The 23,478-nt window shown below is 52.1% G+C and overlaps 1 protein-coding gene across 1 annotated transcript; it reads left to right on the top strand.

Moving 5' to 3' along the window:
- Positions 1 to 1,291: 1,291 nt before the first annotated feature.
- Positions 1,292 to 18,655, top strand: DIPK1C (divergent protein kinase domain 1C; the record flags this gene model as incomplete). The annotated part of the gene is made up of 4 exons (XM_081252151.1): positions 1,292 to 1,477; positions 10,213 to 10,887; positions 13,620 to 13,784; positions 18,015 to 18,655. The coding sequence occupies 4 exons, from the start codon at positions 1,292 to 1,294 to the stop codon at positions 18,213 to 18,215; spliced, it is 1,227 nt and encodes a 408-aa protein (XP_081108277.1). The 3' UTR covers positions 18,216 to 18,655.
- Between the last annotated feature and the right edge of the window lie 4,823 nt (positions 18,656 to 23,478).

The raw sequence follows: 23,478 nt of genomic DNA, 5'->3' as shown, positions 1-23,478 counted from the left end.
TAGGGAATAGCTGCGGTGTACCCAAAGTGTTCCTGAGGGCTGAGCATTTGTAAATTGGATGCTTCATAATTCCTGGCGAACTCCACCAGTGGGCCACGAAACTGAAAGCTAAACCAGCAAGGTGCAGAATAGACAAGGTTAAGAAGCCAGTTCCTCAGGGATGATTACAGGATGCTCCATCAGGGTGACAGTAATTCCTGTTATCCCCTCACTGGGGGTGGAGGATGGGAATATCTGAAATTTAGGTGCAGGGCGGTCAGGTAGGGCCTGACCTACAGGGATGGGCTGGCTGTACAACAGGCCTTGAATAAGCTTTTGTTGAGTGAATGCAGGAGCCTCGGGGGCGGGGCAGCTTTCAGAGGCCTTGGCTGTCACAGCTCCCCCGCCCTGGCTCTCCGTTTAGGGGAGAAATGCTTTTAGGGAGCGGAGGGCAGCTGGGGTGGGGTCAGGGAGGGCTGGAAAGAACCAGGGGCAGCTCTGAAGGCCGGCGCTCCTGCCTACCTCATACGACGACTGCGACGGAACTTCGAAGCCTGCTCCCCAGAGGACGTTGCAAATACACAGAAACACAGGTTTAGATACATTCAGTGAACGATTTCTCCTCGCCAGGAGGAAGGGAAACGTTTAAAGCGTGCGGCGCTTTTTTACCCCTGGCAAGGACGCCCTGGAGTTTTTGGCAGCCTGGGAGACGGCGGTGGGATTCAGGAGCTGCCTGGGAAGGGCGGGCGGGGGCCGCCACGACATTCCCAGACTGTCCCGGACCCCCGACTCAGGATCTTACCCCGGAAAGCGCTCGGAGGAGACCCACGTGGGGGGATGGGGGGCAGGGCTGCAGCCGAGGGCGCCCAGGGGTCCGAGGGACGGGGGTCTGTAAAAGAGAGTGCAGGGCGCCGAGCAGCCACCCGGAGAAGGGGCGAGAGCTTGTCTTCAGGGGAGCCAGAAGTCTAAACCAGGGCAAGCCTGAATCTACGCAGAGTCGGTATCAGGAAGGAGCTGGTCTTCTTGGGGAAAAGGTGCAAAAAAAAGTGCAAACGGTGGCGGGGTGCGGCAGGCGGAGCAGGGCGTCCCGCGCGCGGACACCCACTGAACCCCGGCTGCTCGGGCGGGCGCGGGTTGTTGCCGTGGGACACCCCCCCTCATCCCCGCCCCCCAGGACGGGCCGGGCGCCCGCGCTGCCTCTCCCCCGCGCCCCCTCCCCTCCGCCCGCGCTGCCTCTCCCCCGCGCCCCTCCCTCGCCGGGCCGCCGAGCCCAGACGCGAGCGTGGGGCGCTGGGCGCGGGGCGGGCGGGCCATGGCGCGGGCGCGGGCGGCGGGCTCGCGGGGCCGGCCCGGGTGGTGCGGGCGGGGCGCGCTGCTGATCTGCGTCGCGTGGACCGCGGGTTGGGTGCTGGCGGCCGCGCTGCTGCTCCGCGCGCACCCGGGCGTCCTCTCCGAGCGCTGCACCGACGAGAAGAGCCGGCGCATCCTGGCCGCGCTGGTAGGTGCCGCCGCCGCACTGCCCCGCGCCGCGCGCCCCGGGGGCAGGGCTGGGACACCCTCCGCGGGCCCCGGGAGCCGGGGACTCGGGCACGGCCGTGGACCGAGGGGAGGGGGCCCGGACACGGTGCGTGGGATGCGGTCTCCAGCGTGGGACTCTGTCCGGGAGTCCTCCGTGCGCGGGCGGGGATGTCTCCCCCCGTTTCGCCCAAATTGGTCCTTTGTCCCAAGAGAGTCTTCCTGCCCGACTGCTCTCCCGCCGTCCCCAGCCCGCGCTCCTAAAGCAAGTGTTCGGGTCTGTTCCCAGTCTCCCGACTCGGAACAGCGGGGCTCGGGGCGCGGGCCGCTGAGGGCTCGGGTCGGGGAGACCACGCCCCTGCCCCTGGACTCGCCGTTCGGTCGCTCAGCCGCTGTTCGGCGAGTCCAGTCTGGGCTGCCCCTCGCCGAGTCCCATGCAGACGGCTCGTAGGGCCCCCGCCCCGCTGCGCCCCAGAGCCGCGGCTCTCCCCGGCGCGGTCCGCGGGACCCAAGACAGAGCGCGTTCAGGGGAGCGGAGCGCGAGGGAGGCGGTCGGACCCTGGGGTCCGAGCGGGGTCTCCGGACAGGGGAGGGCCTGGGGGCTCCATAGCTGAGCCCGGCAATTAGGGAGAGAAAGAAACGCCTGGGCTTGCAGGCTGCTGCTGCTGCGCGCTTTGGGCCCCAGAGGCGCATTAGCTGTTTCCGAACGCTGGCTGCTCTTTGGGCTCTCTGGTTCGGAAAATGAGGCGCATTAGGAGACTTCGATAAAGGCAGGAATCCCTAAGAGGAAGGCCAAGGTGAGGGTAAAGGCAACTACTGTTACACTGATTGAGTGATTATTCACTTCCTAAAATACTGACCATCTAAGTATTTGGTGCGAAAAATGATCTATTTTCTAAGAGATCTTCAAGAAACGCATGGAAGTTTTCAGTCCAATTGCTTACATCTGGGTGAGCCTTTTGAGATTGTAGGTTTTCAAAACGTGGTAGCATAAAGGGTTTGAAGTAAATGATTTTTTTTAAAGTGAGATTGGAAAACTAAAGGAATGAGGTGAAATGGACAAGCTAGACCAAATCATTTTCCCTAATGGAGTCTGACAATCGATTCCCTCCATCCTATCTATCAATAATCTATCCATTTATCTGTTCATTGTCACAATGACGTTCTATCAAGTTTTCTTTAAGTTACAAGAGCTCATTGATTTTCCTCAATAACTCCTCTAAAAATTTCTTTCACTGATAAAGATTTTTTTCCCTCTGTTTTGGGGAGATTGATTGACTAATTATAATTAAAAATGAATAGCTTGGCCAGGATGAATATCCATGTACCAAAAATAATATAATAGTCTTTTAGATTAAAATAAAAAACAAACACTATTTTTTCATTTCTTTACCTTTGGTTAAGTGAGAGAAGGCCTAATGGAAATTAAATAGCCTAGTATAACTTAAGTCATTGCTCATCGTAACTTTCCCAGCATTCCAGCTCATAAATTAAAACCAATTCTGTTTGGAGGCTGAACCAACATATCTCCTGTGGCAGCCAATCTTTCCTGTTGCCAAAAGAACAATCTGAAATACCATGTCTGTCTGTCTGCCTGAAGTTCACCTGACCGGTTCTCAATGACCTGATTTGGGGGGGAGCATCATTTGGAGGCCCCCTTTGAGGCCGCCATTTCTCACGCTCTGCTCAGGACCTGACTTTCCCTCTCTACCCTCTCCATTCTGGATTTGCTGGCGGGAACCCCACACAGCACCGTGGCTCCCTTTCACCCAGGACACTGTGAACTAGACTGATGTTTGAATAGGACCCCAGTCTCCACATCCCAGACTCTGCCGGGCCCTGGCGGCCAGGCAGAGGCTGGCATTGTGGCACTGTGGCCTCCCAGGACTGAATCGAGCCTCTGTCTCTCAGCTCCGCCAGTCCTTTCAATTCATTCTGCCTGGCTTTTATCCTTAATAATAAAACTGGCTGTTATTTTTCTGACTGGCCTCCAGACTCTCATTAGCTTTCACTCTGAATCCCAGAGCACCGAAGGAATAGCTGCAGCTGAGCCAGAGGGAACCCCTTTCCCTTGGATGGAGCCAAGGGAGTTGTGAACCTCTGAGCACGTTCCTGGGCCCTCATGCCAGGCAGGTGAACACTGCTGGCCCGTGGAGAATCTGAGGATGAAGCTGAGGAGCCGGTTAGGAGCGGGGAGTCATGGGTGCTGTTGCCCACCCCGAGCCTCACCCCACCTCTGGAGGGGCCCAGCACACTCCAGTCTCAAGAGAGAGTGTTGGAAGAGCCAACTGGATTGGTTCCAGAGTCGAGCCCAGGTCTTCCAGCTTCAGAATTTTCTGGGCAGACGGCAGCCCTCCTTTTTCCTGTGGCTTTTCAGCTCATCCCGTAATCAAGACATCTCTGTGAGGTTTCCAGAGCCCCACTTTCTCAGGGCACCGTGTCAGCAGGCTGTGCCAGGCTGACTAGCGTTGGGTCTGACCGTTCACAGGCCTGGCTTCCGTTTCTGCAGGCAAAGCGCCTCCCAGGGCGGCGGGGACGTATGCTGCGGGTGCCCACTGAGGCTCCCTCGGGGCAGGCTCTGTGCTAAGTAGTTTTACGTGTATTAATTCATTTAATCTCAGCCTCTGCGGGGTATGCACTTTTACTCCTCCCATTTCACAGATGGCGAAACCGAGCCCCAGAGAGGTGAAGTAACTTGTCCCGATTCACACAGTTACTGTGTCGTGGAGCCAGGATGTGACTCTGATAGTAGAGACCCCGTGACAGAACTGGCTCCTCCAATACTGAAAACCATAAGTAACAATTGGGCATACTTAACCCTTCCATAGCACATCACTTTCAAAGCATCGCAAAAAGATTCCCACAGACTCTCTGTTATTCAGAAGGTTTAAGTCCCTTCCGGCTAGTTAGGTCTTGATGTGACTTAATTTGGTTGCCTACATCTGGGATTTCTTTTTAACAGGGCAGGCTTATCTTTCTTTGCTCTGATAGAAACCCAAGGTCCCAGTGGGACTACAGCATCCAGGGCACATACCCAGAAAGATTTTATAGCAGGGAATGACTGCTTTCCTGAGTGCTTTGGCCACGTTTGTAATGTCTACCTTCTAAGCTGTCCAGGGGTCGAGAAGGGTTGCAGAGTGGCCTGGCTGATTGCTCTGAGATTCTGCAATGCACAGCGTAACTGCTCCGTGAAGGAATTCCATCGTGAGATATGGAGGCTGCTAACAGCATAGGAACTTAATTCTCCTTAAAAACAAACACAAACACACGAAAGAAAACCCAGCCCTTGGGCATGACCTCTGAGACCCTGTCACCGGTTTCCCAGACTAGAAAGGACAGGTTTTGTTTTTGCCTGAGAACCGAGAGACAAGCCAGAGAGGGAGGCTCTAAGTGACCACCACTGAGCACGCTTTCTACAAGAACCGGGGCTGCTGGGAGTGTGCGTTTGCACACAACCTGTAAGAAATATGAATTCGCTGTGAGTTTCATTAATTTTTTAAAAATGCCAGTTAACTACAATGAGACTTTATTAGCTTGGTTTTTTTCCCAGCTTATCTTAAAATCTGATACCTGTGGATTTGGTATGCACACACATTTGGGTACAGAAATGTACCTGTTCAAGATGGCAGTTAGGGCCTCCTCATATCCAGAGGAAAGTGATTTTTTTTAAATGGAGTTAAAAGTACATTACTTCTATTGAGTTTAAAAAAATTAGCTACTTCAATAGGACATGCTGCTAATAAGATAATTTCACTCTTGTCTCTAACATGATGACACTGTTTAACTAGCTTGTAATCTGTAAATTTACTGGTTTTTAAAAGCCGAGCTAAGTCTATCTCTGAGTTTAGCAAGCAAAGGCATGCAAAAAAATCCTGCAGAGCTCACTGGAACTCTGGTAACCAGAATAGCCACAGTGGAGGAATTTTACATTCTGTATCAGAAGAGTAGGGACTGAAGTGCCAAAAAGGCTTCATCACAAAAGGTGACGACAAAGAACAGCTCTGCACTAACTACCCTTGCGTACACTTTGCTTTGGTGTAAGCGATCTCCCATGACAAACGAGGTAGCCGGGGCACGGAAAGTTAGGTCAGAAACCTAGGACAACACCTCCAGTAGCTGGTGGCCCGGCAGGGCTCTGGGCGCCCAGCCCCACTACCCACCCTTCCTGATCTGCAGCTTCCCTACAAGCTGCCAGCCATCTGGAGGCATGCCTATACCTCAACATGCTGACCTTCAGAGAAACAGCCAAAGGTAATGTTCCCCTCCCAAATCAGCAGACTATATGCCAAATTTCCTTGCAACCCCTGTTTGGAACTGCCTTCTAAATCTGCAGGGGCAAATCTCGTATGGGTTCGATTTGAATTCGATGTCATCAACGCGGTACAGTTTCGTAGAAAACACCAGGCTGTGGGGAGCCAGCGGGGGCAGGGGATGGTACGGTGGCTCACGGGGGTTATTTAATGGAACCTGGGGCGGAGGAGACAAGAATTCCCACTGGCAGGTGGGGCGGCCTCCCAGGGAAGGTGGGTCCGACCCTTGCAAGGGGGAGCATTCTGTCAGGTGGAGACACAGGAAGTGGTGTTTCTGACAGGACGCCCAGTCCCTGATGCCCTGGCACTTGCTCTAACCCTGCCCTCTGCTCCCCTGAACTGTCTGGTTCTCTGAACACTCGAGCGACTTCGCATCTGTGGGCTCCTCGGCAGGTCATTCCCTGCCCTCTCCCTCCTGGTCCACTAGGCAGACTCGCAATTCATCTTTCAAAACTGAGCTCGGGTGCATCTCCCCAGGAAGAGCCCTCCCCGGCCCCCTGCCTTCTAATGACCAGGGCTGGAGGGAACTAGAATTCAGAGGCCACCAGGTCCTCTGAACCCATGACCTTGGTTGACCTTTACAGGTCTCCCACGACACAGTGTCATCATCCCATGTTACAGACTTGAAAACAAGCCACAGGCCAGCAAGAGGCTGAGCCCAGAGGCAAACCCAGTGGGCCCCAAAGCCACGCCTGGCCCTGTGCCTTTCTTGCTTACACTCCACTGTCATTTGAGGAGTCTGAAAGGCAGCCACCTCGCTCTGTGACACCTGAGCCTGAGCCGGGCACCTGTAGCTGGATCGTGGCTCAGCTCACACACAGCACTGTTAGCTGGAAGGTGGCTGGGTGTGCCCGAGGCAGCTTTCCCACGGCCACTCCCCGCCCCGGGGGTGTGGAGTGGGCTTCTGGGCCCACAGGTGTCTCTCATGGCCAGTGACAATTTCGGCCGCAGTTCCAGATGAGGAGAGTGAAGGCCCCCGACAGTCACAGCTGACACCCTCGGCACTCCCCGCTCTCGGGTCGTGGCCCAGCCAGGGCCCACGCCCCTATCTCGCCTTCCCCATGCCTCTCCCCTCCGCCCAGCACAGCAGGATTCTGAAGCTCGCAGTTCAGAACCCACCTCCTCCTACCAAACTCGATTGTATCACCTGCTTTTCTTTCTTTTCCAGTTCTGTTCTGTCCTTCATACAAAAACACCTTTGATTAAACTACAAATTTGACGACACTCTAAAAAGGATTATGGAATCGAATTAAACCATTTTGGATATACTCAAAGGGTCTAGGGGCTTTATAAGGCAATCAAGAAATAAATGTTGGGCTTCCCTGGTGGCGCAGTGGTTAAGAATCCGCCTGCCAGTGCAGGGGACACGGGTTCGAGCCCTGGTCCGGGAAGAGCCCGCGTGCCACGGAGCAACTAAGCCCGGGCACCACAACTACTGAGCCTGCGCTCTAGAGCCCGCGAGCCACAGCTACCGAAGCCCGCGTGCCTAGAGCCCGTGTTCTGCAACAAGAGAAGCCACCGCAATGAGAAGCCCGCGCACTGCCACGAAGAGTAGCCCCCGCTCACCGCAACTAGAGAAAGCCCGCGCGCAGCAACGAAGACCCAACGCAGCCAAAAATAAATAAATTTATAAAAAAAAAGAAAGAAAAAATGTTGCCTTTTCTTGTCAGGCTTATTACAGAGATGTGAAACTCTGTAAATACCAGATAAAATAGGACAAAGCTGCAAGTAAAATGAACACCCACGTTACTTCCGTCATTCACATCTTTTTTTACTCTTGGGAGTCTCAATCATTTAAACCTTTCATTCCCACCTTACCTCTAAGATTATCCTGAAAAGTCTCAGAGGAACCAGAATCAGCTGATGCTTTCTTCCGAGGCACCGTGATATGGAAGCAATTCCAAGCAAAGAGAGTCACTCAGAGGGTCCTGATCCCTTTGATGCTCCTGTCATGACCCCACGCCTTGGAAAGAGGTACCAGGATGAAAAGTAAAAGGATGGCATTTGACCAAAATGGTGTTAAGTTAAATTGCAAGATGTACACAGCATCAAGTGTATTTAAAACAGTTTCATGGGTGTTTATTAATACAGCTTCATTATGGCTGTCTGTTTTCCAAAGACAAAAAGCCAGACCCAGGCAAACAGGGTGCACTCCCAGACTCCAGGATCGGGACCATCGCGTGCATCTTTGGGTTTGGCAAGCGTGACATCCCCACCACCCAATACGGTGTGGTGCCGAGATCTAACGCAGCAAAAGAGAAGCAGCTTGTGGGAGCCCCTCAGCAGGAAGCTGGGGGGTCAGGCCTGATGGCTTGTCTTGGTCCTTTTGGACTGTTGTCCAGTTACCGCCTGAAATGGTCCCTGAAATCCAGATACTTGTTTTAAGAACAGGGAGTATATCTTTTTTTTTTTTTTTTTTTTGCGGTACGCAGGCCTCTCACTATTGCGGCCTCTCCTGTTGCAGAGCACAGGCTCCGGACGCGCAGGCTCAGCAGCCATGGCTCATGGGCCCAGCTGCTCCGCGGCATGTGGGATCTTCCCGGACCGGGGCACGAACCCACGTCCCCTGCATCGGCAGGCGGACTCAACCACTGCGCCACCAGGGAAGCCCAGTATATCTTTTTAATAAGCGTTTTGGTCATGTCATATGCTTTGAACAAGTCACTGAGAGTATTTATAAAGATCCACAGTCCCTTACCCAATGCTCTGTGGCCAGGCCTGTTTTGGACTTCACACTGTTTTTGGGTGTTAGATAATATGCAGCATATATATACCTTCTATTCTGCGTATGAGGTAGCACCAGTAATCAAACAAATCCAGCTGATTAATAACTGCAGCAAAGTATATGCAAAGTCACAGGTCAAATACATTCAGACCATAAATAGGCTCTCATCTTTTCAGTCGGATTTGAGACTCCATGAGGGCGAATGAGTCATGGAAAAACTTGTCGTTTTCAGAGCTTTTTGGATTTGGGGATTATTTACATACCTAAGCATTGGAGGTATATTTTCCGACTTGAAGGAGCTGTATATAATCTACTTGGGGTTCATAAAGCCGAGAAGCACAGAACCACCAGAGAGTCTGGCCAGCGTATAATTACATACCTGACCTGCCTTTGCCCACGTGGGAGGAAGATGCATCTGGGGGGAAACAGGTGGAGTCAGGAAATAGGCTCAACCCCTAACAAACGTGGGCCCAGAGGTTTAGGTTTCCTGAAAGAGATAAAAAAGAAAGAGAACAGAATAATCATCCTCCCTTTCCATCGGTTTCACACTGGCCTCTCCTGCTCCCCCTCTAGCAGGTCTTAAGGGCAGGGCCTGGCTGGACCGTATTCTTAGGACAGATGCTTGTAGTGTCGTGGTGGGGTCACCAGGTCCCCCATGTGGCAGGGGGGCCTAAGAGCCTGACGTTTAGGAGAAGTTCCCCATCTCAGGGTCCCTGAGTGCCTTCCTCACCACCCCCAGGAACCGAACACCCCCTGCTTCTGGAATTTACCCTGCAGGACTCCTCTTCTGCAGGCGCCCGGTGCCTGCCCTGCCAGCCACGAGGCCTCTCCTGCCTCCTGTTTCCTGCAGTGGGCTCTCCAGACCCCGCAGTCCCCCAGAGCCTGCTGGCCTTACAGCCACACCACCTCCCGGCGACCACAGTGGGCGCAGGGAGAGGTTCTAGAGGAAGGGCCATTCCTGGGGTCGCCGGGGAGCCACCTCCTGAGGTCTGGCTGACCTGTACTTGACCGGGGGTTGAAAGCTCTCTGGGTGACCCTGACGTGAGGCCAAGAGTTGGGAACCACGGGCCTGGCCCAGCCCTTTCACTGACACTCAAGGAAACTGAATGCAGATGCCAAAGGTCTTTGCCAGCATCACCCACCTCAGCTGGAAGTGGGGGAGGGCAGAGACCTGCTTCCTAAGACCTGGGCCTGGGCCTGATGGAGAAAATAGCAAACTTGTGGCGCTCTTTCAAGTCTTTTTTTTTTTTTTTTTGACTTAAATGTATTTATTTATTTTGGCTGTGTTGGGTCTTCATTGCTGCGCAGGGGCTTTCTCTAGTTGCGGCAAGCGGGCTCAGTAGTTGTGGCACACGGGCTTCAGTAGTTGTGGCTCGTGGGCTCTAGAGCGCAGGCTCGGTAGCTTTGGCGCACGTGATTAGTTGCTCCGCGGCATGTGGGATCTTCCCGGACCAGGGCTCGAACCCGTGTCCCCTGCGTTGGCAGGCGGACGCTTAACCACTGCGCCAGCAGGGAAGCCCTCAACCCTTTGACTTCGTAATTCCTCTCTGACCCGAGGAGCCTCGTGGTTCACTCTGGTGAAGGTTGTCTGCACAGCTCTTAGGAGCGTGCTGGGCGCGGGGAACAAGCTTGTGTCTGTTTGCTGCCCCTCCGCGGTGTGACCGACTGTCCCCTTCCTTCCAGTGCCAGGACTACCGGGGCGGTGCACTCGGGGGAGACCTGTGCGAGGACCTGTGCGTGGCGGGGCAGCTACGGTACCGGCGCTGCCTGTACTACGAGCGGGGCAAGAAGGTGCTGCAGGCTGACTGGCGCGGCCGGCCCGTGGTCCTCAAGTCCAAGGAGGAAGCCTTCTCCAGCTTCCCGCCGCTCGGCCTCCTGGACGGCCGGCCCCAGGCCGGCGGCCAGGGCTTCCCAGAGGCAGAGCTCCTCCTGCTGGCGGCCGGGGAGGTCAAGAGCGCGCTGGGCCTGGAGCTGGCGGAGGGCGGCCTGGGGCGGCTGGGCCTGGGGCGGCGGGGGCCCCGGCTGCGGGGTCAGCTGGCCAGCCTGTGGGCGCTGCTGCAGCAGGAGGAGTTCGTCCTGCTCAGCCTGCTGCGGGGCCGCAGCCCGCACGCGCCGCCCGTGCTGGGCTCCTGCGGCCACTTCTACGCCGTGGAGCACCTGGCCGCGGGCAGCCCCCGCCTCCGGGCCCTCTTCCCCCTGGACGGTGCGGCCCGCGGAGGCCGGGCCCAGGCGCGCGCGCTCAGCGGCGTGGCGCTCAGCTTCCTGGACATGGTCCGCCACTTCGAGCACGACTTCTCGCACCGCCTGCACCTCTGCGACGTCAAGCCCGAGAACTTTGCCATCAGGAGCGACTTCACGGTGAGTGGCTGCGGCATGTGTTTCGCCCGTGGAGGGCAGACTTGGGTCCGGGTGGTGCTAAACGAGGGGGTTCCTGAAATCGGGGGAGACCCTGCAGCGTTATGCAACCTTCTGGCCAGGACAAGTCCGACCTGCCAAACCTTCCGAGTGGGAATGAGAGAATTTAAAGAACAGAGGTGCCTGCCCGGTGCCGAACTGGGAGGACACCCGCTCGCAGTGGGAGGTGCGGTCTGTCGTCCTTAAGGGCTGCTGTGTTTTCTCCAAAGCGACTTCGCGCCTTCTTAGGGCTATTTGGAAAGCAAGCAAATTGTGCAGAAAACAGTCTTCAGGAGCCTCGGAGGATGAGGAGAGAGGACGGCCTTTGGGGGCTTTTGCACAAAGGCTCAGTAGGGGGACACTGTTTTCAAGCTGTCCATGCTCTCGGATGATGGGCCACTTTTTCAAATACTTTCTTCTGAAGACGTTCTAGTTTCCCTTCTGTGGGTAAGACTTCTAGAGGGACAACTGGCGTTTTGGTGCCTTACACAAGGGAGAATCCTGCCCGGGTGGTCACGTCAGCCTATGCAGGCTCTGCAGAAGGCAGGTGAATTTTATGTCCCACTCCAGGCAGTGCAGGCCTACAAAGAACGTACCGAGGTGGAGAAGCAGCCGCAGGAGGCCTGGGGCTCCGGGGTGGGATGCCGCCTCTGTGTTTTAAAAGCAAGCCCTCCAGGTGATTCTGATGCACACTCAGTGTGAGAACTAGCGAACTGATGGACCAGCAGGAGGGTTCCCCCTTTGGTCCGTGTTGCAGCGGGGAAGAAGCGCTGTCCTTCAGGTAACGTGTAAGAATTGATGACTCACAGTCATTCACTTTCTCGGGTCCCCCCTTGCAGGTCTTGAGAATCTGTCCAGCGGTTGCAAAAGAACTAGGAAAACATCTTTACTTCTTGCTCCCAAACTGTTGCCAGAAAGTGCTCTTTTCAAACAGATGACGTTTCCTGCTCTAGAGGCACACTTTTCAGTGGAGAACGAAATAATCCTCATCAATCTGTTCTAGTCTGATGCTAGGACGATGTCTGAAGATGATGCCAGTTAGGTATTTTGTGCAGGAAAAATTTTATGATTCTCCCGATGTTATCTAAGAAACCTCAGGCAGGTTTTTCTGTTCATTTTGTTACTGTTCTTATTTTAGGTGCATAGAGTTACGCTTCCAGTAGCTGTAATCCATTCTACAGCATACACTAAAATTAAAAAATAAATCTGGCTCTTCCTGGGAGATGTTCTAGAAGGGAATAGTTAGAGCTGGAAGACAGAACAGGGAGCTGAAATTCCACCAGGGGCCCAGGGGAAGCTGGGGAGACGGCCAGGAGCTATCAAAAGAAGAGAAGTGTCTTGTAGCCCCCCAAATAAATTATGAAAGACAACAGACTCATTAGCACAGCCTCATATATTTTTAGTGTATTAACCAGTATAAATAATGAAATGAGCTATTTCTTTTGTCTGAATAATAAGATAGGAAAAATTGATTAGAATGATAATTTGTTTGCAGAGCCTGAATTAGTAATTAGACAAGGCTGTTAAATAGGGAAAAGTTCCCTGTTCTTTATTTTCATTATTCTCCACATATTTTGAAATAAAGTATTTTCCCTCCTCTGTTTTACTGAATAATCCCCAAGAAGCTTTACTGCATTCTGGCATCAATCTTGAAGGAAAAAACAGAAACAACAACCTGGGAATGTGCCTCCTGACTTTGCAGAGAATTGAGATGTAAATGAACACTTTTTTGAGACGCTACCAAAGGGAGAAAGGTGATATTTTGAGGTTGACCTGTGAAGGCTTGTGAAATGCCACAGACTCCATTAACCCCATCGAGTCTTCTAATAGCTCTTTAATACCTTGAAGCTATACACTGCTTGATTTGGGCAGAGTCCAGGTTTTCTCAGGTTTGAGCTCATTTTTTTTTTTTTTTTTAAATTCAGGTGGTGGAGGAACATCTGCATAATTTAGACATTATTCTTTTTCTGGTTTTGAAGCCTATTTGGGTTGAAGCCAGGAAGATAAATCTGAAATTCCAGGGGCTCATCACATTTTCACGCTGATAGTGGGACTTAGTTTTTGATGCTGCTGGGTCAGGGTACACATGTGTCGACCCCAATTTGAGAACTCTGGCTTTGCCACTCCCTGCACTCCCCCAGCTCCCCGCAGTTGGAAACTGTCACCTGAGGTAACAGACAGCATAAATAGACGACCTACGTACTGCCCACCCCTCTCTCACCACCACACCCTCCACCTGTCCCTTGAATGTAGTTTTCTTTTGTTGCTTATATTCATAGGGATAGACGATCTGTATTTCACAGCTTTTGTATTCCTGAGGCTTGAATGTCAGAAACCAAAGTGATAAAGCAACAGAAGGGGAAATCAATTCATTTTAAAGATATTTCAGAGATTCAACTTTTAAATCTGAGAAAACTTTTAAAGATGAAAAGTGATACTGGTTCCACATTCTAGGCTTTCACTGGTGACCACAAAGGTCCTTTTCGCAGTTAAAGCCTTGCCATACCATCTGTGCCAGTGGCTTGTATGTCCCCAGCACAACCTGGCTCCTCTTCCCTGCTGGCAGATTTCTGTGACCCCTGAAGTCTGTGACACTGGCACCTGCAAAGGGGAACAGGGGTGGGGTGAACCTGCAGGGCTCCCTCTGTGCTGCGACCTTGGGGGTCCTCTTGAGGCATGTGCTGTTTCAATTACAGGTGGTGGCTATTGATGTGGACATGGCCTTTTTTGAACCTAAAATGAAGGAAATTCTTGAGCAGAACTGCACGGGAGATGAAGACTGCAATTTCTTTGACTGTTTTTCAAAGTGTGATTTGCGAGCGCACAGGTGTGGAGCGCAGAGAACCAACAGCAACCTGCAGGTGAGCAATGCTGCTGTCCTCTGGGGGGGGGGGACCCTGTTGTCTCTGGGTGCCTCTGCCTGCCACACTGTGACATCCCGGTGATGTAGCTGAAGGTCATCACCCTTGCCATGCCACCTGGGCTTGCTGTGTCCAGTAAGGGCAGGGATGGTGGGAGACGGGGATCATTTGTTCTTAGTCGTCTAGCCCGGAAGTTGTAGGCCAAGTGACCCCATGGGGCTAATGGATGGTGCTCCCAGCACAGCCTTTACTGGGTCCCCCAGAGCCATGGGGACTTGGGTAGCCCTTCTCTCTGGGTCTAATTTCTGCATCTACACACACACACACACACACACACAGAATGAGCACCCAGAGACTGATTGACCACGGATAAATCTAGAAAAAGGGCAAAGCAGTCCTGAAAATTGGCCAAACCAGAGAGGGTGGGCGACACCACAGATCCAACTGGCAAGAGGTTAGGCCAGCGGGTGGTTAATAGAGGGAGGAAGTGCATGGGTCCCACATCCAAGAGACCAGTGATAAGTAGGAACCCATCCTGGCTTCCAGCTCTCAGATCCAGTCTAGACTGAGGGAGACCCAGATGTGGGGCTGGAGACCCCTGCACTGGGAAGACATATCCCCTCTGCCGGCAGAAGCTGTCTGCTCCCGGCCCTCACTCCAGGCCCTCAGGTGGGTGTGGATGATCTGGGCTCACACGTGTTGATCACAACCAGGAAGAGGTCATAGCGGGGAAGCTGGGCACACCTCCACCACCGCTGATCTGTGCTCTAGCCTCAGCCTTCCTACTGTTTCATTCTCCTAGCCGGTCCACTCCGCATTCTCACCTCCACCGCAGTCTGTGGAGTCTGTGTACAGTCCTCCAGCCCATAAGGCCAATATAACCCCGGTGCACACCTGGTGATGGGGCCAGAGCCTGGGGCTGAGTCACGCTGGCACAGAGGACTGACCCGGGGAGACCTGGACAGTCGTGTAGTTAACCTGGCGGCCCTGGACCAGGCCGAACAAGGCCCTGGCTTGGCAGCCTCCACAACTTAACGTGGACTCGCACCCTCGCTGGGTCTGCAGCGCAATCATTCTTCTCCAGATGTGGGAACAAGATGCTTTCACTAGAGCATCAACCACCCTGTGACCTCAAACCACAAAGTGGAAACACTAACACCTGCCCTCTGCAGCATAATTGGAAACTAGGGTTGTATCCTTAATATATAAACGGCTCTTACAGAGCCATTAAGCAGCGAGAGGTACACACACACAAAACTGGCAAGCAAAGAACATATGACAGATACACGGGAGCTGAAATGCAGACGGCCAGAGAACCTGGAAAATATTTAATCTTACTATTCAAAGACATGCAAATTAAAACCCAGCGATAATAATTTTTTACTTTTAACTATTGGGAATAGTTGTTAAAATGCTATTAATTAACAGGTGAGGCTTCAGAGAAATATAGGTAAGAGTCTATATTGTTAACGTGATTGTAAAATTCTACATCCCTCTGGAGGGTGCATGACTCTTGGAAATACTCTCTTTAGCTGAGCAATTTCATTTGTGCACCTTTTCTGATTATTGCCTTTGAATAAAGACCTAGAAACGAAATTTCGCTTCCTTTAAGGATATGAGAAAATATGAAGCATTCATTAAGCGAAAAAATGCAGGTTACAAATCAGTATTTACCCATGATCTCATTTTCGTTAAGTAGTACGTGATTGGGAAAAAAGATATGAAAACGTCAAAAGCAATTACTTACAGATGATAGGATTACAGATAATTTTTATTTTCTTCCTTTTGCCCTATATTTTATAAATTTTCTACGGTGGTATGTATTACTTTTCTAACTTACACTTTTACTCAAAAAAAAAAAAAAAATCCCTGCCCTGCATCAGCTGATTGACAGATCAAAGGAATAGAATTTTTAAAAATTGCAGAAGTAGACCTAATGACATATGGGTATTTAGTACGTTATAAAGGCAGCCTCTCAGGCCGGTGGGAGGGAAGCTGGGTTATACAGTGAGTGGTACTGGTAAAGTGGCTATTCAGGAACAACAAATGATCACATTAACTCCTGGTTCACTCCTTATATCAAACTAAACTTCAGATGGCGCAAATACTTACACCTAAAAAATGGAATCCTGAATGTTCCAGAAAAAAACTGGGAGAATTTAAAGTACTACCCTAGAGTTCGGAAGGCCTTTCTGAGTACAGAACAAAGCTCAGAGGCTATTAAGAGGCACAACTGACGCATTTAACCATTAAAAAAAAAAAATCCACATGGCAAAAACAAAACAAAGTTACAAAAAATATGAGCAAATTTAAAGGTTACATGAGAAAATTGGCAACATATTTGCAACTGCTCTTACAGACGAGGAGCATAGAGGACACAGACAGCCCTTATCTGTCTGAGACTCAGAGCTGCTGAGACTCATGGCATCCCCCAGCATCGTCCTTGGCTCACGGTAACCCCGCATCCCAGGGGCAGCGTCTAGTGATTGGTCAGTGGGGAGGGGGGAAATGCAAAGCCCAGGCCCCTGGCCTCGATAAGGAAAACTCTGTAGGCCATTCCAGTACCAGAAGTTTTCCTTCTCCCTTAGTTCCATGTTAAGATGGTTTCTGAGAACGCCCCTCAATAAATCCCTGCATGCAAACCTCCACCTTACAGTCTGCTCCCCAGGAAACCAATCTAAGCAGGGGGTTAATGTCCTTAATATATAAAGAACATTTACATATCAATATGAAAAAAGTTAACAATCTGATGGAAATGTGGGCAAAGAACATCACCTTGACCACCCACTGGAAAGGAAGCACAGGTACTTTCAACCTGACTGATAAGAAGAGCCATACAAATTAAACCATTTTCATTCAGCAGTTAACAAAAAAGAAAGACGACAGGTGGTGTTGAGGGCATTCTTGTCATACGCTGCTGTGAGAGTGTAACTCGGTACAACTTTTATGGGGTCAATCTGGCAATATCTATCAAAACAAAAAATATGCATACCCCTTGGCCCAGAAATTTCATTTCCAGAAATTTAGTCATATGCAAAATGAAAAAGATATCTGCAAGATATGTATTGCAGCATTTTTCATAATAGCAAAAGTTAGTGAACAACCTAAATTTCCATCAATAGGGAACTAGCTAAATAATTTATGATACGCATTTGAGGTACAGCCATTAAAACAAATGGAATATCCTTATAAGGACTGATTTGGAAGGCTCTCCCTGATATTTCATTAAATGGGAATGGAAGCTATAGAACAGTGTGTGTAATATACTCCCATCCATGTAAAGTAAAAGAAAAAGGAAATGCATGTATATTTATAGACTCTCCAGAAGGACATTCAAGGGAGTGGTTGCCTCTCAGAGCCTGGAGCCGAGTGTCTGGTTGTCAGGAGTGGGGTGGAGACTTAAGATTACAGCCTATCTTTTGGGACATTTTCCATGTTTGCCCCTGAAAGTGTATTATCAACTCAAAAGAGAAATAAGATAATTTGTTTTTAAACAGAATCCTCAGTCTTGCAGAGGTTGGGAAACACAAGTCAAAATTATAGAAACAGTAGCTCTATAAAATTGAGGCATTTGTTAACTGAGTCTAATTTGAAGTGTGACATAGAAAAATGGAGCAGAATATTAATTATGCAGCGCTCCATCCAACAGGGAGGGAACCATGAAGCCTGTAAAACAGACAGCGTGTTTAAATGGAGAATTTAAAGAGATCTTCAGTCTCATTGAATTTCATACCCAAGGAGAATTAAAGGCTGTGAGATAGTGGCTTAATTTTTACTTCTAAAATAAAACATCTCAAAGGCTCCTCAGAAAGAGTCTGCAGCCTTTCCCTTCCAATATACCTTTTTTTCAGTGAGCCTCAAAGTACTATCACGTTTGCATACCCCTTGTCACCAGCGTGTCCTGGGGCCCTCAGGACAACCCTGCCAGGTGGCGATGACTGTCACCGTGACCAACCTATGGATAAGAAAGTGCGCCCTCAGGGGTGCGGTGACGGTGGGGCTGGCAGCCTCGGGCCTGCCCAGGGCCCACTCCTTATGCAGCAGCTCCCGCCTGTGATTTTTCTACTGCAGTGTCCTCAGTCCTTTCTGAGTGTCACCCGGAGCTTCCCCCTCGGCATTTCCACCGCACCCGCGGTGGCCTTCTCCCCGCTGGGCGGGTTAGGGTCCAGGAAGGGCCCTTCCAGGAGGCCCCCGGACCTGAGCTGACCGCCCCCTCCCGCCCTCCCCCAGGTCGTCTGCGACAAGATCCTCCGCCACTGGTTCTCCTCGCCCCACGGCAGCCCCGCCGTCTCGGCCCCGCTGCGGCGGCAGCTGCGGGCGACGGTGCTCGAGTGCGCGGCCCCGGGGGCCCAGGGCGCAGCGCCCCGCGTGCTCGCGAAGCTGCGGCGCCTGCTCCAGGCCGCGCTGCAGGAGCTGCGGGAGGACGAGTAGCCGCGGCCGCCGCGCGGTGAGAGGAGCGCGTGCGCAGCGCGGACAAGGGCCTCGGGGACGCTTACTGTGTGCGGAGGGGGCCGCCCGGCGCTGTTCGTCCCTCAGCCGCCTCCTCTCTCTGCTCTGCTTTGAGGACCCCCTCCGGGCCTCGCCCGTCACCCCTTCGAAGTGACACGAGGGAGGGGGTCCCGGCGCCGGGTTCTCTGAAGGAGGCTCCGCTGTGCTGAAGCAAGAGCCCCGCCGGGGCCCTGCAGACGTCACCACGTCACAGAGCGCACCTGCGTGCGCACACGCGCGCATGCGCGAGGGTGAGTGCGCACGTGGCCGTGAAAGTTGCGCGGGTGTGTGGACGTGTGTGGACGTGTGTGAGCGGGTGAGGGTGTGGGGCCTGTGCGCCTCCGGGCGGGGAAGGTGCCTTCTCTGGCGTATCCACTGGCACCGCGGGCCTCGCTAGCAGAGAAGTGTCACCTTGCTTTTGGAATTGAAAACAATAAAAAAGCCAAGTCTCATCTCTGGGAACTGTAGTTTGTACTGGCGAGGGTGTGAACGCAGAGTTTACAGTGTTTGTCATTTCGAGGAATGCATGGATTTTACGGACTGTAACATCACCTTTAGGGAGCACTTCATCTCTTATCACAGTACATCCTCCCTGGGAGCAGGCATTGCAGGCTTGGTGAATTCAAGGCAGAGCCAGGCCCAGCTGGCCTGTGCTCAGTGCCTGTCTGTGGCCCGGCGCCTCAATGCCACTAAGACCAGGCCGCAGGCCCCAGGTCACCTGTTGGCAGAATTGGTTCCAGGGGGTTCCCGACGCTGCCGCTCTGCTGCAAGAGAGCAAACGGGAGGAAACTGCATGCTGGTCACTCCCCGGGTTGGGCACGTGGAGCCGGCCAGAGGTCTGTCCACCTTGGGGCGGGGGCGGGACACAGTCCTAGTCCACATCTGGGGAGGGTGAGAGCTCAGCAAACCACCACAGGCCACCCTCAAGGTAAACCCAGAAAGACGCCAAGAGAGGATTAGGGATTCTGTTGATGGTTTACAAACACGAGAGGACAAAGTAATCCGAAGTTTTAAAATATCACAAATTGACAAATTCCAAGTATTTGTCTTTTCCTTGCCCAAACCCCTTCTGATGCAGACAAAGAGCAATTGCCTATGTATGCTGGTTCGGCTGCATCTCCACTCACCCTGAGGAAGGACGTGTCTAAGGCCCCCCAGTTCTAACTCTGTGACTCCTCACACTCTGGTTGGAAGGACCCCTCCCCTCCCCCATCACCACTGGCATTTTCCACATGACTGAATTTCATCAACGGCCTCCTCTAATCAAATATATGAACGACCCACTCTGCCTAGCAGGCAGCAAAAATCCACGTCTGTCACTTTTGTGGCAGAAGTAAGTTAAAACTAAAGTTTGAGCACAGGCCCTGGATTAGTAGATTCTAAAAGAAAAGAGAATTGGCTGCGGTGTGCCCAGCGGAGGTTGTTGCACCTGAGCTGTGCTATTCGAGGTTGTGTCTGCAGTGGTGAGGGTCTTAATGAGCCTCGGGGCCCTCGGGGCAGGTTCTCTTTCTGAGCCAAAGGTTCCCACGAAGACAGTGAGAAATAGACGGCGAGGGAGGGAGGCGCAGGGGCTTTGCGGTCTGTGCCCTCAAAACGGTCAGCTTTTGCATTGTGAGGGCACATGGGTCTCCTGTGGTTGCCCTGGGGTTACAGCCCTTCCTTGGCCTTTGAGCTAACCGCCCAGGCAGCGGAGGGAAAAGGTTCCTTTTCACTTCAACCAGAATGGAAACAAATGTTTCTGTTTGTCATGGAGGCTGTGCAATATGTAATTACCCAACACAATAGTGTTTTTATTGCTGAAAACTGCAGTTTATTCCTTCCCCTGCGTCTGACCACCCATCTCACACACAAACACACAGAGACACACACCACGCCCCTTTCCCATCCTGCTGGAGAATTCCCTCTATGGCAGCATCTCTTAGACTGTGGTGAAGTTCAGTTTTTGTTTTTTGTTTTTTTTTTTTCAATTTTCAAACCCTTGCAAAATACTACTTTCATCCACTTTAAACCATGTAAATCAATCCCTTCTGGCCCATGCTGCTGAAGGGGGCTCCCCAAAGAGCAAGGACAGAGCAGAAAGGGGTGGAGGCCGGTGGGGTCTGCTGGATGTGGCCCTGTGTGGGGCTGGCTAGAGCAGAGCTGGGAAAAGCCATTCATTCCTTGATAGGCACAGAAAGCATCTCTACTTACTGCTATTTTTTAAACTCCCCAAAGTCAGTTTTTCTCTCATCTTTTCAGTTTATAACTGAAAGAACTCTTTCTCTTGTGTCAAGAGTAAGGCCTGGCTCATAGAAGTCACGCGGAAAGTGTAGCTGGTTACAAGTATGATTCGATCACTGTTACAACTTCTACAAAAGCCACTCGTACTGTAACTACTAAGGAGAACTGGCCCCAGACAATCCTGGAGGGAGGAATTCTACTTTGGACCCAGTCTGGCGCAAAGCAGGGTCTCAGTCACAAAATTCTGCTGACAGAGACATTGGAACCTCTGCCACTATGGCAGCTCCATCTGAACGAGATGGGTTGACAGAAAACTGGGGAGTAGTGATTCTCTGGGAGTCGTCCCAGAATCGTCTGGAGGCTTCTTCAAAGTGAAAATTCCTGGGTCTGGAATCAGGATCTCTGGGGCTGAGGCTGCCCCCAACCCCCATGATTTCCAATGCACCCCAAAAGCTTGAGGATAGCTTCTAAGTCTATCGTTGCGGAGGCCGTTACCAGTTGGCTCCCAGGGGCCTTTGCTGGAGTGTGACTCCTACAGAAGGTCTTTCCTCAAGCAAGCTCCTCTGAGCTGCAGGGCACTGAGTCAGTTTTTCTACAAAGGATCATCTTTACATAAAATAACGGCCTGCTGACCAATCACTTTTGCATAATAGACATGGAGGTACGACTTTTGTCCTTCCAACTTCTATTCCTTAACGTCAACTGTCACCAGCCCGTTTACCAAACTCCCAACTGGTGGTCCAGAAGCACTGCTGCCCTGGCCCTCAGCTGCCTGTCCTGGCTGAGGAAGCGCCACTTTGTCCCCATTTCGCTGGGAAGCGCCCCCTCTGACCGCTCCTTGCTCCCTCCCTCTCACAGTCCTAAGAGAATGCCCCTTGCTCAGGGCAAGGACAGAAAATATGCAGTCGCCCACTCACTGTGTGATTGCTAACTGGGAAAGGTCCCCCCCAACTCCACTGAGATCGTTCTAACTCGTTTACTCTCTCTCACTCCACCTTTGTTGCCAAAGCTTGATGTGCCCTGAAAGAAATCTCTGGCCTGGGACAAGCAGAGTCTAGGACACTTACCGGCTGTCACATTTAAAAACACATCTCAGGAAACTGCATGGCTGTTTTCAATGGCTATGGAAGGGGTTTTCCGGGATGCTTTTGCTCCCCTTCTTAGCAGGACCACGTCTCCTCCCTCATATTTCTGGACTGTGGGTGTTTTGATTTGGTTTTCCAGTGGTGATGAGGAGAAACTCGGGGCCATTCATCCCTTCTCACCTGTTCCTTTCCTGCGCAGGGTACCCGTGGGTGTTCTAGAAATATCTGCCTATCTGGAGAGGACCTGGCTGGCCTGGTCCTCGCCTTCCTTCAAAGAACATCTTGCAGGCACCAGGCGGTTTCAGAGAGCTGGAAAGAGCGGGCTAGGCTCCGCCCATTAGCAGAGCTTCGTGTTATGTCATCACACTGCTTCCCGGAACGGAAGGCAGCAAATCATCCCCACACCTCCTTTCTTCAGACTCTTCGGCCCTTCAAAACTTCATTCTTTGCTACTATTTTCCTTCTCTCTAATCACTTTTCCTTTTATCCTCTCCAGCCTCCTGACAGGCCTTTGAAGGCAGGGAGATGAAACTGGAGACGTCTAACAAGGAGGCATGTCATTCTGAGAAAGCTACAAAAGTCTCCAAATTAGTGCTTTTTTAATCAATACTTTGACTCACTATAAAAAATTCCTGCTTACCTTCGGCTCCTGCCACATCTTTAATCTTGCTGTTTCCTCTGAAAATACTCGGCTGAACCCCTGCAAGCCGGCCTTCGCCAGACTCCCCCCCCCGGGACCCCCGGCCCTGTGGGAGCTCTGCTGTGCAGAGACCAGGGGACTCGGGGGCTGCCCTGTGAAGAGCAGCCTCTCTGTGGGCGGTGGGGCTGGGTCCCCGGGAGGGGAGGGGAGACCGCATCCCACGAGCACAGTTTCTCGGGGTCAGGGCGCTTGCAGCAGCAGAGGGGCCGAGGGGCCTCCTGGTCCCTCTTCCTTGCACAGCGTCCTGTTCCACGGGTGTTAACGCTGTAGGCTTTCAGTTCTAGGAGGGCAAACTACAAAGCGTTTACAGGCAATTCTGATTTATTGCGTTTCTTTCCCACATGTTCTGTGCACTTCTGTGCACCTGGGACCTCGCCTCATACCCACACGTTTTCCTAAAGGAGGCCAATGTCTACAGCAACGCTTGAGAAAGAAAGAGGCAAAGAGCAGGCAGGAACGTGTAGCTCGGACTTGGCAAGTAATATCGATGCACTCCATAGGTTTTTTTCTTGTGGTAAATATACATAACATAAAATTTACCATTTTCAGGTGTACAGTTCAGTGGCATTATGCACAGTGACGATGCTGTATGACCGTTTCTATCTGCAAATTGAGACTCGTGCCTGCTCTGGGGCTGCTGGGCCGAGGCAGTGTGGACCCTGGCTTGGTGGGGACTCTGCACACAGCAGTGGCTCCTGTGACCCTCCCCAACACCCACTGTAGAGCAGGGTCCCGCGCCGTGTGGGTGCTCTGTGAACATGGGCTTATTTAATTCTCATCTCAACACTGAGGCTGGAACGAGCTCGTATTAGAGATGAGAGAACAATATGTGAGGTCAAATCCGAATTCTGTCCAAGGCAGAAAACCCTCAGTCTTTTGACCTTGGCCGTCACTGGACAGAGATCAAATGCTTCATCAAACTCCACCTACGCGTCATGCGTGGGGCTTCCAGCACTTCAGAGAGCTCCAGGGGCCTCTGAGCTGACTGGGGGTAAACGCTTCTCTCAGGGGCCGCTCTTGCAGGGAGACCAGCAGAATCTCTCTGCATCTCCAGGACGTTTAGGGTGCTCAGGGTGCTAGGAGCACTGTTGCTGAGCCCAAACTCCTGGGAGGTCTAGGATGCAGCCTTGCACCGACCACCAGGCTTGGAAGGACGGGACTGACAAAGAGTGAAGACCCCAGAGTGGCCCTGCACGGACGA

The sequence above is a fragment of the Mesoplodon bidens genome (genome assembly GCF_964165515.1).
Source record: "Mesoplodon bidens genome assembly, chromosome: 13".
Taxonomy (NCBI): Eukaryota; Metazoa; Chordata; class Mammalia; order Artiodactyla; family Ziphiidae; genus Mesoplodon; species Mesoplodon bidens.
The sequence above is the reverse complement of the archived record's forward strand: the minus strand, read 5'-3'. Positions and strand labels throughout refer to the sequence as shown.